This window comes from Leptodactylus fuscus, chromosome 3 (genome assembly GCF_031893055.1).
Source record: "Leptodactylus fuscus isolate aLepFus1 chromosome 3, aLepFus1.hap2, whole genome shotgun sequence".
Taxonomy (NCBI): domain Eukaryota; kingdom Metazoa; phylum Chordata; class Amphibia; order Anura; family Leptodactylidae; genus Leptodactylus; species Leptodactylus fuscus.
Genome location: NC_134267.1, coordinates 1390321 through 1407321, shown reverse-complemented (window position 1 = coordinate 1407321; position 17001 = coordinate 1390321). Strand labels below are relative to the sequence as shown.

The following is a 17001-nucleotide window of genomic DNA, read 5'->3' as shown; positions in this document are numbered from 1 at the left end:
TAATTTTTTTCCTCCTTAACAATTCTTAAACATTATTTGAAAGAGCAAATGGCGCTGCTGAAAAGTTTGACAGCTTGACACTCTGCGGATGGCTGTGATAGCTTGGGAGCTGAAATGAGGAACCCCGGCCCTTCTCCTGCTTGTTAGGGGCTCGCTGTTTTTTAAATAGTGTCTGGTTGCTGTGCAGAGTTCTTGTGCTCCGAGCAATTTGACAGGCAATGAGTCTGCTTCAGTGATCCCAAATCCTTTTAGACTAATTTGTGTGAGCAGAAAAACAGCTAGCACCTTTTTCGGAAGGCCGCAGCCTTCACCAAAAAAAAAAAAAAAAAAAAATCAGGTATTGCCAATTAAAGTTCTATTTCAAACAATCATATCAAGACAAATGACTTTTAACTTGACCGATAATGCCGAAGTGACTGCTAGCGAGAGCCTGGGCGCAGACAGGAGATGTGAGCGCACCCAACTCACCGGGGAGTCAGACAAAGGTAATGCAGCCAGATCTGTGCATTGTAATGCTGCATATGGGCAGCGCGAATGCAAAAGATGAGCCTAGTCTGTCCAGAATTGCCACGGGCCATTTTTAAGAGCCTCTGGCCTCTCAGTCACTGGCCTACTAGTTAATTGCCACACGGACTTCATGACACATGGGCAGATAATATGACATTTTCAGTTTCTGTCACTAGCAAACGCCACAACGTGGCTAGCACTAGTTGCTAAGAAGCTGTCAGAAGCCATTAGCAGCTGGCCAAAGTTGCCCTGTGGCACTTCCTCATGGCATCAGCAAATCGAGTAGAAATCCCCCAGCGGAGCCTACTGTTATACTAATGAGGCTCTCCGCCTGTTTATGGACTCGCATCATTTTTGTGATTATTTCCACCTTTTCAGCTTGCCTTCATAATTTGCCTTCATTTGGCAGCAGGGAAGTCAAAACTGGGGGATGAAGTCTCTGACAATCTTCCCCTCTCTGGCGCTCTCGCCTTGGTCGCGGTAACCATGTGCTTGTGATATCACTTCACCTCCGGGTTATATTATGGATAACAAGACGTAGCAAGCTTCCATTACGCTTCCAGAGCGTGCTCGGCGCTAGAAGTGGCGCGGCGTCCCAACGTGTCTCGCCTTACCAGCCTACCCATCCGCAATCTCCCAATCTCCAATTATCAAAACATTTCCTGACACAATATTCCTCCTCGCTGTTTGCTTTCTCTCTTCTCTGTTTCTCTAAGTCGCCTCGTCGGACAAGAGCGAGGTTTATTGTTTTAGGCTTTTCTGAACACGCATCAGTATTTACACTGGATTCAAGGCATTTGCTTCCAATGAAAATCTTGTCTTAGATTACAGCCCAGCAGTGTAATTTTCCTCCCAGATGGGAGCGGAGTAGCTGTATTTGCCTAAAAACAGTAGGAAGAACAAACTATGCATTAAGCCCGGGCTGTTTTTGGCTTGACCTAATGATGTAACAGAAACCTTTTATTTGGGATAGGTCATTGCCAGAGATGGAAGGAGGGGATCTGGCCGGCGCTTGAAAGGTTTTCTTCATTGTATTTACATAAGTCTTCACTTACCAAATTCTGTGCTTAATGCTTCTGCTTTCATACAGCAGAAATAAACAGGAAAGCTTCTGGTGAGTGTTAGACACGGAATGCAGAAAGGTTTTCCTCTCCTAATGGAGTATATAATTCAGGTGCCCTTAAGGCATTGCTTTCAGGAATTCTTTAGCCCGAGGTAATGGGAAGCTAAGGCTGTTTTAAGGCCTTGATTATCTATTGATGCACAAAGCTTAATATAAAGTCATGGCGCTCGCCTTCTACGGGATATTTCCATAAATAATCAATTGCTTTTTTCCTATATTATTGCAACGTTTAGAGCCCGAGCATTTGACGTTCCCTTTCTAATAATTGCAAAATTAACCTGGTGGCGAGCGACCGACGGGCGAAGCGGCTGCAAAAATCTCCAAAATGTTGTGCTTCTTAATCAACAAATGTATATTTCTTTTGCAATGGCTCCTCTTTAGCATATAAAGTAGATTGGCTCATTGAAATGTTAAATGCAGATGATTTGCTTCGACGGATCTTCGCCTCTTTGATGCTGTTTTAGATTTTCATGCTTTTACAAAGAAAGAATAGGAAAATCCCAGCACAAACAGATCAGGTTTGAAGAAGGCAGTCACCTCCAGAAAGTCATTGTTTGTGGCTTCACTAGGGTTAGCGCAGACACCTTGCACATTGACTGGAGATTTAGGGTTTTCTCACATGTGTTCCTGGGAACATGCGCCCACTGGCCCGGGGATCATTTACATCTCATTTACAGCTTCTCCGGCTGAGACTTCCAGGCACTAAACGCTGCTCTGTTTATAATAATGTATAATTAATGGAGATGTCATTAATGGGGAGGTGCAGGACACACTGTCATTCTCACCAGGAGCAGACCCCAAGCAGAAAAATCACAAAGATAAGGCAGAGCTGTGAGCATGGGAGTAATATGGCGGCACAATAGGAAGTAATATGGCATCACGCTAGGAAGTAATATGGCGGCACACTGGGAACTAATATGGCCACACACTAGGAAGTAATATGGCGGCACACTAGGAAATAATATGGCCGCACACTAGGAAGTAATATGGCGGCACACTAGGAAATAATATGGCCGCACACTAGGAAGTAATATGGTGGTATGCTAGAAAATAATATGGCGGCACACTGGGAACTAATATGGCCACTCACTAGGAAGTAATATGGCAGCACACTGGGAAGTAATATCGCAGCACTCTAGAATCTAATATGGCGGCACAATAGGAAATAATATGGCGGCACACTGGGAACTAATATGGCAGCTCACTGGGGCTTACTATATCACCATATGGTGCTTATGTGCTTATATTAGGGAGGTGTCCGTCATACATATAATGTATCTGAGTGGGCCTTTATAATGGGGTATAAAGTAGAAACCCTAAAAATATTCCTTAAGATCAGAGTTAGAGCTGAATAATCTCATATAACTTGTCACAATTCTGTAAAACTCACATTTTATGGAACCTTAAAGGAGTTTTATGTACTAAAAATATTGATTATCTTAAAGATAAATCACTAGTATCAGATCATAAAACCCAACCCCCCATGGCTTAGCTGTTCTCAGTAGGTCTTATACAGACAGTGGAGCAGGAAGCAGACAGCGCTGTTTTCCATGTAGTGGTGGAACGGAGTCACTACAGCTTAGATCCCGCTCAGATAATCTGCAGTACCTGATCCGACCACTACATAGAGAACAGCGCCATCTGCTTCCTGCTCCAGTCTCTGTGTATCAGCTACAGAGAACAGGAAATCTTTGTAACAAGCCGTATAGTTGCTATAATGGCCGCCATATTATTTGTCACTTTACTAAACGTTTCTCAAAAAGAGATGTAACTAAGAAATCGAAGGTTTTAGTAAGTTGCCAGAGCCGTCTGTGAGTGTGCTGTGGATCGGCGCCCGTGTTATACCGTTACTCGGTGTATACAGAGAATCCACTTCAGGTGTTTTCTCTTTCATCACGTTATTAAACTTAATGGAGCTTGTCCTATTGTCAGCTAAATACTTCATGGCGTCTTACGCTTGTGATATTGGCGGCTTGGACTACCGCACATCGCTGGCTCAGGACCTTCTCCTTTGTGCTTGATTTAAAGGAACATCATTAATCTTAAGTTTGTCACCTTCTAACGTATCATCTCTACAAAGAGCTGGGAATATCGCTTACACCGACGTATGTCAATATTCTTAGAGGAACTCCGCCTGGAGATATGTGACATAAAGCAGGACTTACGGGGACAATACTTCTGTAGAGTTTTGGACAATAACTCGATTACGAATCATTAGAATCCACTTCGCTCCGGTGTGAAAGGACTGAGAAAGGGGAAGAAAAGATTAATATGAAGAACAAAAACCTCCAAATTATCTCTGCCCCCATCTCTGATATTCCCTCTACGTAGCTACTAGAGAGGAGCCAACTGGTTGGTAACAAGCCCCTCCCCCCCCATGAGTCACTATTATACTCTGGGGTCACCTCACACCCCAAATTAGGATAAGGCGAGGTTCAGTAAAATAATAATCATACTGCTCCCCTTCCCCCGCCTCTCCTGAGCTCCTGCACGGCATCCAGTGCCCGTTCTCTGGCGTCTTCAGTCCTCGTCGAGCCACTTTCAATTCAGACTGGTGGGTGAATATTCACAAAACTAACCTTGTGAGGTTCACCCCTCTCTATTATGTCAGTGCCCAAGTCCTGAAGAGCTAAGTCACCGGCCTCCACCCCACCCAACCCCTGCCCTGCTCAGTACTGTTGGGGGGCAAGAACCCTGAAATATCTCCAGTTCTAGGTTTCTTCCTTTGGTGTTTCTTTGATCATTCTTTACTCCTGTATGAAGGCTCGTGTTTGGGTTGGAGATTGTCTTATAGAGTAGACCCCTACAGGGGGTATTGCAGGCTCAGCTTTCCTCCTAGGAGAGAACTAAGGCTGCAGTCACACTAGGGTTCATGGACTGTTCATGGGCTCTGTCCCCAAATCCAAACTATGTGGCGAGACAATTCCTTCAAGCAAGACGTCTCTCTCCACCGATTGTGGATGAACGCTAGTGTGAGCCGAGCCTAATTTGCATGGCTTTTCCCAGGGCGCATTGCATGTAAGACTCCCTACGCCAGTGGATCTCTATGGACAGAAGTCGAGTGCATGCTGTACAACAAGGAGAAATAATTCCACCCTAAGATATTTCTGTATGTTCGTTTTCTGAATGATTTTTGGTGACGAGATCCATTTTCCATATAAATGCAGTCAATCGTTCATTGCTTTTGCCGTTTTCATACTTGTGATGTGTATAGATGTAGATGTCAAAGAGATAACCCAGTAACTAAGATCTGAATTAATTGTATTTGTACAGGAGATGGTTTGGACAACAGTGTAGCCTCACCAAGCACAGGGGACGACGACGACCCAGACAAAGATAAAAAACGTCATAAAAAGCGTGGTATATTTCCTAAAGTAGCCACAAACATCATGAGGGCATGGCTCTTCCAACATCTAACGGTAAGTCCATCAGCAATGTACCACATACCAAAAAGTCTCAAAAAGTTTATTTCCAATTCTGTGTAGTGGATTATGGCATTCTTCAGATTATTACTGCCAAGCTTTGCCCTCCAGTTGTTTTGGCTCTTTTTCGGATGCTTCTACAAGCACATGAACCATTTATTCATCCATGACATAAACAGAGAGGAATAGACAAATCTGTAGAGTTCTCAAGGCTTAGCTGTTTAATCTATGGGGTGGGGGGCTCGCTCAATGAGTTATAGGTACAAATAGAAATCAAGAGACGGCCATCACTTTCCGAGATCTAAAGTGAGAGGATGATGACATTAGACTTATATACTAGCCTTATATATGGGTGTATTGCTATTACATCTCATCAGGCCAGTTCAGGCTTTGCTTCCCATGACTATGGTATTGATCCCCTATACTTTACAATCAGTCATCAATATCAGATCCATGGGCGTCCAACACTCTATAGAGCCCCCACACTTCAGCTGATTGAAGGGGCTCCATTGTTTGGACAAGTGGCCTGTCCTTACTTATCGAGCCCAGTGCCGTACATTGTATAGTGGTTGTGCTCGGTATTGCAGCTCATCTCACTCGTTTGGATGGGACTGAGCTGCAGCATGGCCGAGTAACCAATGGACATGATGTAACTGGACTGAGATAAGGAAGATGAGCTCACCCTAGAGCCACAAGATCCTTAAACAGTCGACCCACAGGAGTCCTGAGTGTAGGGCTTTACCTGATAATCTACCCTAAGGATCGGTCACCAATGTCATAGTCCTGGGAAACCCCTTTAAAGAGGTTGTATAACATCTGAGAAATGTGTATAGTGTTTGTATTATGCTAGTATTACAGGTCAGCCTCATATAATGACATTGCAGTAGCAGACTCAGCCTTTGGACATGGGTGGAGCTGTGCCTTTAAAAAATAGACACAATGTATCAGTTCTCCCTGAAGAATGCCTTTAAGAGTGAGGTTCGCTTCTATACATGTATATATAAAGCTAAGCAACACATGTAAAGCAGAGCTTGGAGTCTTCTCTCCCAAGGAGTTCTACAATCTTACACAAATATAGAAGAATAAATTATTATTATTCCTCAAGGTGATTGGCATTGTCTGTAGGCGATCTGGCCACTGCCTTTCTGTTTATGTCATATCTATAAATTGGTGGCCACCTCTTACAATCTCAAAGCCTCCGTAATATTTACTTAGCTTTGTCCTGAGCCGATGCAGATACAGCCGATAAGACAATAAGACCGAATCTGCTGTAAAAACACAATTCATGTCAATTTTGGCGCACAACATAAAGCGAAATCCAGGAAAGTCGTGTTGTTATCTCCACGTGGATAGAAGAGATCCTCCGAGATTTAGTATTGACAAACCTGTTTATATAGTAATATAACATTAAACACATAAAAATTCAAGTCAAAATTTGCTGAAGATAATGTAACAAACCTTAAATAAACACATAAAATCGAGGCTGGAAACGTATTTGCATTGGTATCAATATACGCTGCGAATGTTGACTTAAGTTCACAGCGAGAGCTTTAGCGCTCGCTTCCTACATCCAAAAGGAAATCAACAATGTGTAATAATTTTTTTCCTGTGCTTTCCCTGGAGGCTACTAAAGCAGAGTGCATTGTCTGAATTGGTTCTGAGTGCCTCATTGAAGGACCAGGTATTGCTGATTCAGACGGATTTCATGGACTCAATGAACCAATTAGTGTTTTAAGTCGTGAACCACACAAGTGTTTATTCTTAGGTTGAGGTGGCGTGAAGCCTATCTGTATTAACCTCTCTCTAGTTTGTAATCCCTTCCACCGACCCATCCAGTGAATTATTTATTGTAATATCTCTGCTGGTTGGAACGTTACGCTGCCGAGTCAGAAATACTTGGCTTTTTGCTATTATTATGGAGAGTTTAATTCTCTTGTCTTGGGATTCTCCACCACTGGACGTTCTCAAGTAGATTTGTGATGGTTTGGGTAGACCGTTCTGGACCTTCAGTGCCAAAAGCCACGCTGAGCATTGTGCTAACCCCTAAATAAACAGGAAAGGTAATAGGTTTAATATTAGGTTTATACAAATCAAGCTCTCCTGGGATCTTGAGAACATGGAGCCTTTATTAGAGCCTTTAAGATGCGTATACATGGCCATTCTAATACATATTGGGAAGACACTGCCCTTAGTCATGGTGACTACTAAGTAGCGTCTGCCTGAAACGCGTCAGCCAGCTATGTGCACAGTATTCCAGGGTGCTGCAATGTGTACAATGTCCCCAATCTCTACACGCACCAGGTGGACCAAACCAAGTCTTCCAAGTTACCTCCTGTGGTGAACTGGATGTGGGTGGGAGTGCCCAATGTTTTGTGATAATAGTATCATGTTTTAAGAACCAGGACAGAAAAACTTGCTTCCCCCTCCATAAAGTTTCCATTATCCTTGGCCCAGTTCCCCGCCCTCCTTGTTGTAGAGCAGGCCATGCACCTAATCTTAGTATTGGCTGGGATACGATGGATCGATGATCCCTGGACATTACGTACTTTATGCTAGACCGACTGACCCAGAGCTTACACAGAGTGGCCAATGGCCGACCATGTTCTGCTGATCTTCACATACCGGGATCATTTCAGCTGACAATGGCCAAAAAATAATAATCTGGCAAATCTCAGTAGATATCACAGACAATTGTTTGCATATAATTTTGAAGCAATGGTTGGTTAAAATGGTCAATGTTTGGCTATTTCGGCTGACTTGTATCATATATGTATGTACAGCAGCTTGAAGGGTTTGTCCAGGGTTTTTTTTTATCCCAGATTCCAATGGGGGCTGAAATTCAGTAATGATATTGGTCACGTTGCAAGACAAAGCACTATCTGCTTCTAGATACCTGCATTGGACCTACCCTTGAACAGCTGATCTGCACAGGGGCTGGTTATTGGCTCCTACAATCAGATATTTATAGGCAATAAAAAAAATCATGGAAACCCCTTTTACCCTTTAGAGGTGGAGAATCCTTTACTATAGGTCCAATAGCAAAGGTGATTGGAGAAAACTGGGCTCCATTTCTATAGGTGCTCCATAGTCACCACATGGCACCACTCTACAGTATATATGACAAAGGAGTGTATTGTTATTTCACTGAGCCTCCAACTAGGGACGTAGCCATAGGGGTACAGAGGTAGCAATCACTACTGGGCCCTGCAGCTTACCGGGTCCCAAAGGCCTCTCGGCAACATGAGAAGAGGCCCGTTTTATAGAGAGCCCCTGGTACATGTAGGCCCCATTACATATGTGTCATTGGGGTCCAGGATATACATGTTATGCCTCTACTTATTTGTCTCAGTAATGGTATATTAGTCCTGTAGTATAGAAAGGTCAGTGCCTGTATACTACACCTGCTGCCTTTGTCACCTCGGGCCAATTCCAAATTTCTCCAACAATTTTGAAATTTTACAAATGTGTCCATTATCTTAGCAATTTATTTTTAAATAAAAAAAATTGGCTCATCGACGACGACGGTGGAATAAAATCCTTACCTTACAAAATAATAATGACAACGGAATACGACGAAGCCGGACTGTACAGCGAGCGCAAAAGATTTAACAACTCCCAATGAAGAAGGAAAATCTTCGAGTAATCGGACAATGACCTTCAGCTTCTCATTTCCTGCTACTTAATGCCCGGAGAGGTTAAAGTCGGGTCTTCTTAGAAGCCGTAACGGCCATGAAATTCTCTCCCCATTTGTCACTATTACTTAGTGGATCGGGGAGAGTTCCGTCTGACTGTACATTATGCCGAGCTCTTAATTGACACGACCTGATTCCCAACGTGGTAGGATAAAGCCGTGCCAAATGTAAAGCGCCCACTTTCATGTCATGCCACATTATGTTTTATTATTTTCAGGATCCTTTTTCCAAATCCACAAGGCAAAGCCTTTGAAAATTTTCTGCAGATTATTATTTCAGGAGACGGCGTTGCCAGTTTCGATGCATTCTGCTCGCTCTTTCCATAGTAACTGAGGCTTTCATGTAAACTCAAACCTGTTGCAGAAACTCTGGAATTCTTGTACCTCGTCCATACACTTATCTGTCCCGGGTTTTGCTCCAGACGTTCTATTATGTTCTATATTTGCTTATTGGCAGGGAGTCTCGGCAGGTATTAGGTCGAGGACTTTAATGTTACATAATTGATATCTAGAAATGAAAAGTCACTGGAAATGATGTCATTACCCAACAGATTGGCGTTTGTATCCAAGTCACAAAAAGGTAAAATAAAAAGTAACAAACAAATAATGAGAAGTCTTCAATGTCTCTACTGGTTTGTAATAGACACAACTACACTGAATCCAGCACAGCTGAAATTATCTTTCTCTAGCCCCCACCATTCCTGAGCAACCAATGCAGTTAGTTTTGGTGCCTGGTTAGACTCACTAGTGTCAAGTGGGTGGTGTCAGGGAGGTATGAGCAAGTGGGCGGGACACTGAGCTATGACAGTGCGGAATATGTGACTTTGTGCTCTGTATTTGCCGGTACAAGGGAACAGAGATAGTGATCTGGTCCTTTGGGCAATAGAAGTCGTCTTAAGAACAACATGGTATTTTAAGGCTGAGCTCTCATGTTGCAGAAACGCAGCTTCACTTGTTGCAGATTTTGTTGCCGTTTTCTGAGCCAAAAACAAGAATGGCTACAAAAGGAATGGGAAACCTACAGGACATTCTTATACTTCTACCTTCTGCTTAATCCTCTCCTGGCTTTGGCTCAAAAAACCGCAGCAAAATCTGCAACAAAAAAAAGCTGTCTTTAAGGGATATTCCAAGTTCTTTCACAGTATAGGTCATCAGTATGTGATTGTAAGGGTCTAACACCCAGTCCCTGCACCTATCAGCTGATCTGGATGTCTCTGGGCATTAGAAGTTACAGTGATGAATGGAATCTGATACAATGTGGCTCCTATTCGAGTAATGGTACCATAGCCGTCGGCTCCATCCACTGTATAGTGGTGATGATCGAGTATATAGGAGTGATGTTGGAGTATACAGTGGTGATGTTTGCGTATATAGTGGTGATGTTGGAGTATATAGTGGTGATGGAGTATATAGTGGTGATGGAGTATATAGTGGTGATGTTGGAGTATATAGTGGTGATGTTGGAGTATATAGTGGTGATGTTGGAGTATATAGTGGTGATCTATGAGTATATAGTGGTGATGTTGGAGTATATAGTGGTGATGTTGGAGTATATAGTGGAGATGTTGGAGTATATAGTGGTGATGGTCGAGTATATAGTGGAGATGTTGGAGTATATAGTGGAGATGTTGGAGTATATAGTGGTGATGGTCGAGTATATAGTGGAGATGTTGGAGTATATAGTGGAGATGTTGGAGTATATAGTGGTGATGTTGGAGTATATAGTGGTGATGTTGGAGTATATAGTGGTGATCTATGAGTATATAGTGGTGATGTTGGAGTATATAGTGGTGATGGAGTATATAGTGGTGATGGAGTATATAGTGGAGATGTTGGAGTATATAGTGGTGATGGTCGAGTATATAGTGGAGATGTTGGAGTATATAGTGGAGATGTTGGAGTATATAGTGGTGATGTTGGAGTATATAGTGGTGATGTTGGAGTATATAGTGGTGATGTTGGGTATATAGTGGTGATGTTGGAGTATATAGTGGTGATGGTCGAGTATATAGTGGAGATGTTGGAGTATATAGTGGAGATGTTGGAGTATATAGTGGTGATGTTGGAGTATATAGTGGTGATCTATGAGTATATAGTGGTGATGTTGGAGTATATAGTGGTGATGTTGGAGTATATAGTGGAGATGTTGGAGTATATAGTGGAGATGTTGGAGTATATAGTGGTGATGTTGGAGTATATAGTGGTGATGTTGGAGTATATAGTGGTGATGTTGGAGTATATAGTGGTGATCTATGAGTATATAGTGGTGATGTTGGAGTATATAGTGGTGATCTTTGAGTATATAGAGGTTATGTTGGAGTATATAGTGGTGATCTTTGAGTATGGCAGGTTCGCTTGTATTACTTGAGCAGGGTATGAACAGCAAATACAAGTCCTGTCCCTGAAAACAAAGACTGTTGACCTTCGGCATGCCCGATCCTTCTTACCCCCCATATCATCTATAGGAGGAGCGTCGGCCCATCCCCCTCCTCATAGCCCTGCTGGATTCGGTTATTGGCTGACTCTGCCGTCTATGGGCACATTTACACTTGCGCAGTAATAATGACTTGACATAGTGAAGATCCTCAAGTAAACTCGGGACGTTCACCGTCTTGTTAGCGTAAAGCAGTCAAACAATTTTGATTCTTTCCTTTTATTTCCTTACAAAGGATCCACTTAAGCACTTTACCAGTTATTTTAGCTTGAAGTTGAAGCCGCCCTCAGGTTTCTTCTTCTTCTTCTTTCTGTTTTTTTTTTCTCACCTTCCGTACAAAAGCTCAAAAGACTTGGACCGTTTCAGACAACCTTTAAAACATACACAGTGTCACGGAGTCCTTTGTCTGAGCGTTGCGATTCTGATCTACAATTGCCGCCTCATTTGCAAGCCTTCTTCGCTCTTCTTCGAGCTTCTTTTTTTTTCTTCACTTCTTTCTTGTTTAATTTAACAAGAAACGAGTAGTAAATGAAAGCTGCCGTCTGAAATCCCACTGTGCGCCTGTTTTGCACTTGGCTCCCCTGTGAAAAGGCAATTTGTGAAATTATGTGATAGAGTAATTAGTGGAAGCCAGGCCTCCTGATTGTCGCCGCGCCTGTGTGGTGGCGAGGAGGGTCGCTAGAAAGAAGAGAGATAAAATAAGGGATTATTACCCGGCAAGTTGGCGCAAAGCTTCTTGCTTTATTTGTAAACAGAATATTTAGTGACCACATAGGAAGTTGCTATAATCACGAGCTCGTAAAGAAACCACAGCAGAGCCTTTGGATTTATATTGAGCGCTCATGTAAAATTTAAGCTGGGAAGCCAAGCCTCCCTGTTAATGTAATTAGGGTTTAATTTACCGCCCCTCGCACGCGCATGTAATAGGGCCTTCATATTTATGCCGTCTTTAAGTACCTTATAGAATACCTCTGTGCGCTACTTACGGCGCAGGAACAGGTGTGAGCGCTTTTATATTTCATTTTTACACACAAAACACATTGTATTTCTTGGGAAATATTAACAGCGATGGGAAGAAAAACAATGTCAGCGTACAAGGTGGTAATGGACAGTTACCCTTTATGTGCTCATGGATTTGTCGATGGTTAAGTAAATTAAAGCAAATGCTGGGGAAATCAATCGGCTTGCAGAGTCTTGGTTGTGCCTCATAGACTCCGGGACACAATGACAGATGTGTCGCATATCAACCATTTAAGTATTAATGCAAGAAAACCGCCTGACTGTGCAGGCCAAGAAAGATTCTGCAATATCGGAGCATCCGCAAAGAGAGAATTAGCTGCCAGCCGGGGTGTCAGAGTTTTGGGGGGTCTCTTGGTTATTTCCTCAGCAGGGAAGGGTCTTGGTGTCGTCGTCTTTGAGTTTAGGACCATTGGCTTGGAATCCATAATGGCGGCTTATGGGCAGATCACAAGGCTGGAGACTGATGGTTATTCCTATAGGGTGACCATTGCAAGGATCTGCCACACACAAACACAGTGCGGCCCTGAAATGAAATGTTGTCTGCTCAGAAGTAAACACTGTGTTGTGCGAGTGTCTGAACAGACGGCGCTCCATGTGGAGCTGCTGCTATTTTCATATTGTATAATTTGCTTGTAAAAAAAAAATAAGCTAGAGATTCAATAACAACATTTTTTTGTATTTTGCACTATTGAATATCTAAGACATTACAATCATCTGCTTCACATTTTAGATTTTTTTTGTCATCTCCTTCTGACCCTGTTTGGCTTAGTCCTCATTCAGACAGGCTTAAGGTGGTCGTAGTTTTGCCTCTTAACCTCTTTGGGAATTTAGGATTGCCATTGTGTATGTCAGTGTGAATACAGGCCCCCCTCTGCATGAGATGAGAAATAGGCTCCGGGGTCTTAGTAATTCGGGGACACCTCCAAGCACCAATATAGCAATCTCCTCCAGTGAGGTATCAGGTATTTCTGGCATCAGCTGTAGTAAGTTGAGGGGCCGACTTATCTCACTTTCCTCGGCCTACCTTTGTCTCTTCTCCACTCACTTTCGTAAAAAGTGGTGAGCAGAGTTTAGGAGAAACAATGTGGCACATGGCTGGAGCAAAAAAGCCAGTGCACAAAAGATTTGCCATCTTTACACCCATCAGTGCCATAAAAGTGTCCTATATGGGTTAGTAAATTCCCCGTTTGTGTATTTCTGTCTCTTTCTCACAAAGAGCCATCGCTTCCATAGACAACCTTTTCAATTTGCCAACTTGTAATGCCTCTTTTGTCCTGTGGTGGCACTGCACTTGCTGTCTGGGCTTCCTGCGGTATTGACCCCGGGGTTTTCAGAGGCCAGACACCATGATTAGCTGATTGCTATATATATATTACATGAATTTCGGCCAAACCAAAATTTTGGCAAAATTGGCTGATGTGGCAGATGTCGAGGAAAGAACGGTGCCCAATCCCTTGTTCTCACAGCAGATACTCTATGACCAGAGTTCTCTGAATGTAACGTATTCCCCTTACTCTGCTGAGACCTCGTGCATGCTTGGACTCACCAGAGAGTGCATGTGTATTTGGGAAGTTGGGAGGACTACTGTAGTGTATGGTCTAGGCCTGAGCCACACACTATAAAGCCTTCGTGCAATCTTGTAGCCTTGTTTGTGTAATAAGTCATAGAACGTGTACAGTTTACTGTGGATACAATGTAGGACCCCGGTAGTAGCTAGTGGATGGGCCATGGACAGTGGACAGGCAGCAATGGTGAGGACTGGCTCCAGGTCATGGTGGATGGGAGATTAGTATGTAATACATGAGCATAAACCTAAAACCCCGGAGGGCGCCCTGTGTTGTCACCATGACATGGAGAGACCGTTTAGAAACCAGCGAGTAATGTCCGTGTAAATGGCTCTCCCATGGAGTCCGTCAGATATTCGGCAATAACAATAAAACTGCTTTTCATTATCTTTCATTGTTGGATTTCTATCACTCGCTCCGTCATGTGAGCTAAATACAGATTATACCCAGACCTGAAAATTAATCGACAAATGGGCCGGTCACATGCCTTGTTTGTAATACTCTGATTTTATTATTCCTGCTGGAATTTCATTATTTTCTAAAGCTGTTTCCATGTGATCTGAGAGATTTAGTCAGGAACGTTGCAGAATAATTCTGTGACATGATACGACAGGACTGATTAGGATTTATCTCCCCTGGATCGCCAAGTGTTTTCGGGTGCTCCAGCCTGTACGGACTCGAGCGATGACAGACCCCCGTCACTTGGCCACGTCCAACTTCATCACGATGGTGACAATTTTCAGCGATGAAGGTTTCTAATAACATGTGGACAACCTCCCCGAGATCCCCTGCGTGCCAGCTTCCTTCTGCTTGCAGGGGCGACAGTCAATAGGTTTTGTTTTTAAATGGATCTGGACACTTAATACCAGGAATGGCGTACCATGTCCGAATAGTTGGGTCCTTTGCCCACTGTGCGGTTGCCAAACTAGACAGCTGGGCCTTTCAGTAATATAAAGCACCTCATTACTTTACTGGTTACTTTGTAACAACGTTGTCTCTTGGCTCGATGGCCGATGTGCGGCGTAGCTTCACAGTCTTTTACTTGTATTATACGGCCTATGTTACTTTTAGTGCTCGTGCAGTGCGTAGGAGTCCTGATATTAGAATACGGGGTATTGGAGGATATTAGGACACGAGACCACCTACCCATCATGGAGGTAAATGTGTTAGAAAATGTAAGACGAATATAACCTTTGTAGAATCTGGCATATGGTGGCCACTAGAGATGAGCGAGTAGATTAGAATCCCTCCCCTGCAGAGTTATTGGTGTAAAAAAGTGCCAGGGAAGGGGGGAGGGGCATCGAATTTTTACTGCGTTTACCATGTGGTATTCGACCAATTACACCAATATCTATGCAGGGGAGGGATTTGATCGAATATTACTCAATCATCTCTAGTAGCCACCAGTATTAGTAGCCTTAAGGTCGTCTTCTGACCAGGGTTGTCCAGGGGCATAAAAAGTTGTTGAAAAATGATATCCAGCAATGTCCTGGTTTCAGACCCCATTTATGGTCCAGGAAGCTCCACTTTTGTTGTTGTTCTCACACAGGCAAAACTTCGTGTCACTATTTGTGTTGGTAGCGTGGTCGTCGTTCTTTAGCTAAGCAGAAGGCACTGATGTAGCTAAGGAACTGAGATGGACATCCCCTTTAAGAGAGGAAGTATGACAGTGGAAATGGAATTCCTTGGACCATCACAAGGGGGAAGGGGGTCTGTATTTGGTACATTAGTGCAAATTTCATTCTTAAAAAGGAGCAGCCACCCAAAACCCACATCTGTCACCCTGAGCATTTTGGGGTTCTGTTTATCTAAATCTGTTCAGCAATTCCAAAGATATAAGCCCTTTTGGTAATAATGCAAATGAGGTTATACTATCCAAGTGGGTGGTAACACTGCATGACATTCAGAGACACAGAGACCCCACCCCCATAGTAACTACAGTGTTACCACCCACTTGACTATCCTAATATGCGTCAGCACAAAAAGGGCTTATACCTGTGGAATGGCTGAACAGATTTGGATAAACAGAACACCAAAATGCTCCGGGTGACAGCGCTGATCAGATGTTGGATGTCATGGGGCTTTCCAGACCTGGTGATAGTTTCCCTTAAAGTATATAAACATCTAATCAACGTTTTACATCAGTGAACATCCCCTTTAAATCCTTTAAGTTGCAGACACATGGCACTAAACCTTTTCTGTGCTCCTGTATTAATGCCCAGTCCTGTTCCAAGAATAGACAGATCTGAACAAGGTCTAAAGTTTTTTTTAAAATTTGTTACATTATTTGTGTCCAGTTTTCTCTAATACTTTGTATCCAGGATGCCGATTCTGATAGAAGAGAAAACATTGAAGCTTTGTGTGTTTTAGAGTGCGAGTCGTCACCAACTTTTTACCTTTCTGATGATGGCGATCTGCGGGATTATGGTAGCCATTATGTCTCTCCCCTCTGAAAGACATTAAACAGTCGGGTTCTATATGGGCTCTGCTACTTTTTATTTGTTATGTTAACTCTAATCTTGCAGGACCATGGTGCCTTTTTAACTAGGTCATCTGTTTTGTCTGGGACATTAAGGATCAAAGGTCATTTGGAATCCAGAAGTCATTAGTCAGTGGCTGCTCTGTGCTCCATCCCCAGGATGCCAGCTCACTAGTCACCCATGGCAACCTGGGTAAGACACGCTGTGCCGCCGCTATCTTGGCGGGATGCCCGTTTTTTTCTTTACTTTTAGTCTGAATTGATAAGCAATGGAGAAACTAGACTCCGAATTACAATATAAATATAAGACATCCATCACATAAGTAGGTGAAAAAAGAAAAATGAAGCTCGAAACTGGAAATGTGACAGCGCCAGGGATATTTTCGAGAAGTGATTTTAAAGAATTCTGTGTATTTACGAAGCGTGACGATCATAAGGGCAAGTTCCCATAGAAATTCAGAAGTTGGTAAATACTTGTATTGATTAGCATGGAGCATAGCCGCTTTATTTCACTTTCACTTCCACACTACAGAAAGCCATTATACTGGGAAGGAGATAAAAGGCAGAGCCCAGTGAGATCACTCACTTAGGCTTTATTGAGACCTAATGTCCCCCCAAACCTCCACCTTGCCTTGAAAACATCATCAATTACAAGAGTGACAGGCTCCTGGGAATCCTGCGAAGGCATTTAAGTTGGGAAGTCATGTTGCTGGGGAAAAAAGTCCTGGAATGTAATGACATGCACAGGAAGTATTCGCGA

At 43.1% G+C, this 17001-nt stretch overlaps 1 protein-coding gene across 5 annotated transcripts in view; it reads left to right on the top strand.

Annotated features, from left to right (window-relative positions):
• MEIS1 (Meis homeobox 1) overlaps positions 1-17001 on the top strand; it is a 138010-nt gene that overhangs the window by 64010 nt on the left and 56999 nt on the right. For all 5 annotated transcript variants that reach the window (XM_075266954.1, XM_075266952.1, XM_075266956.1 and 2 more), the window contains one exon: positions 4904-5049. In XM_075266954.1, the coding sequence (XP_075123055.1) occupies positions 4904-5049 (146 nt within the window). The remainder of the gene's footprint in view (positions 1-4903; positions 5050-17001) is intronic.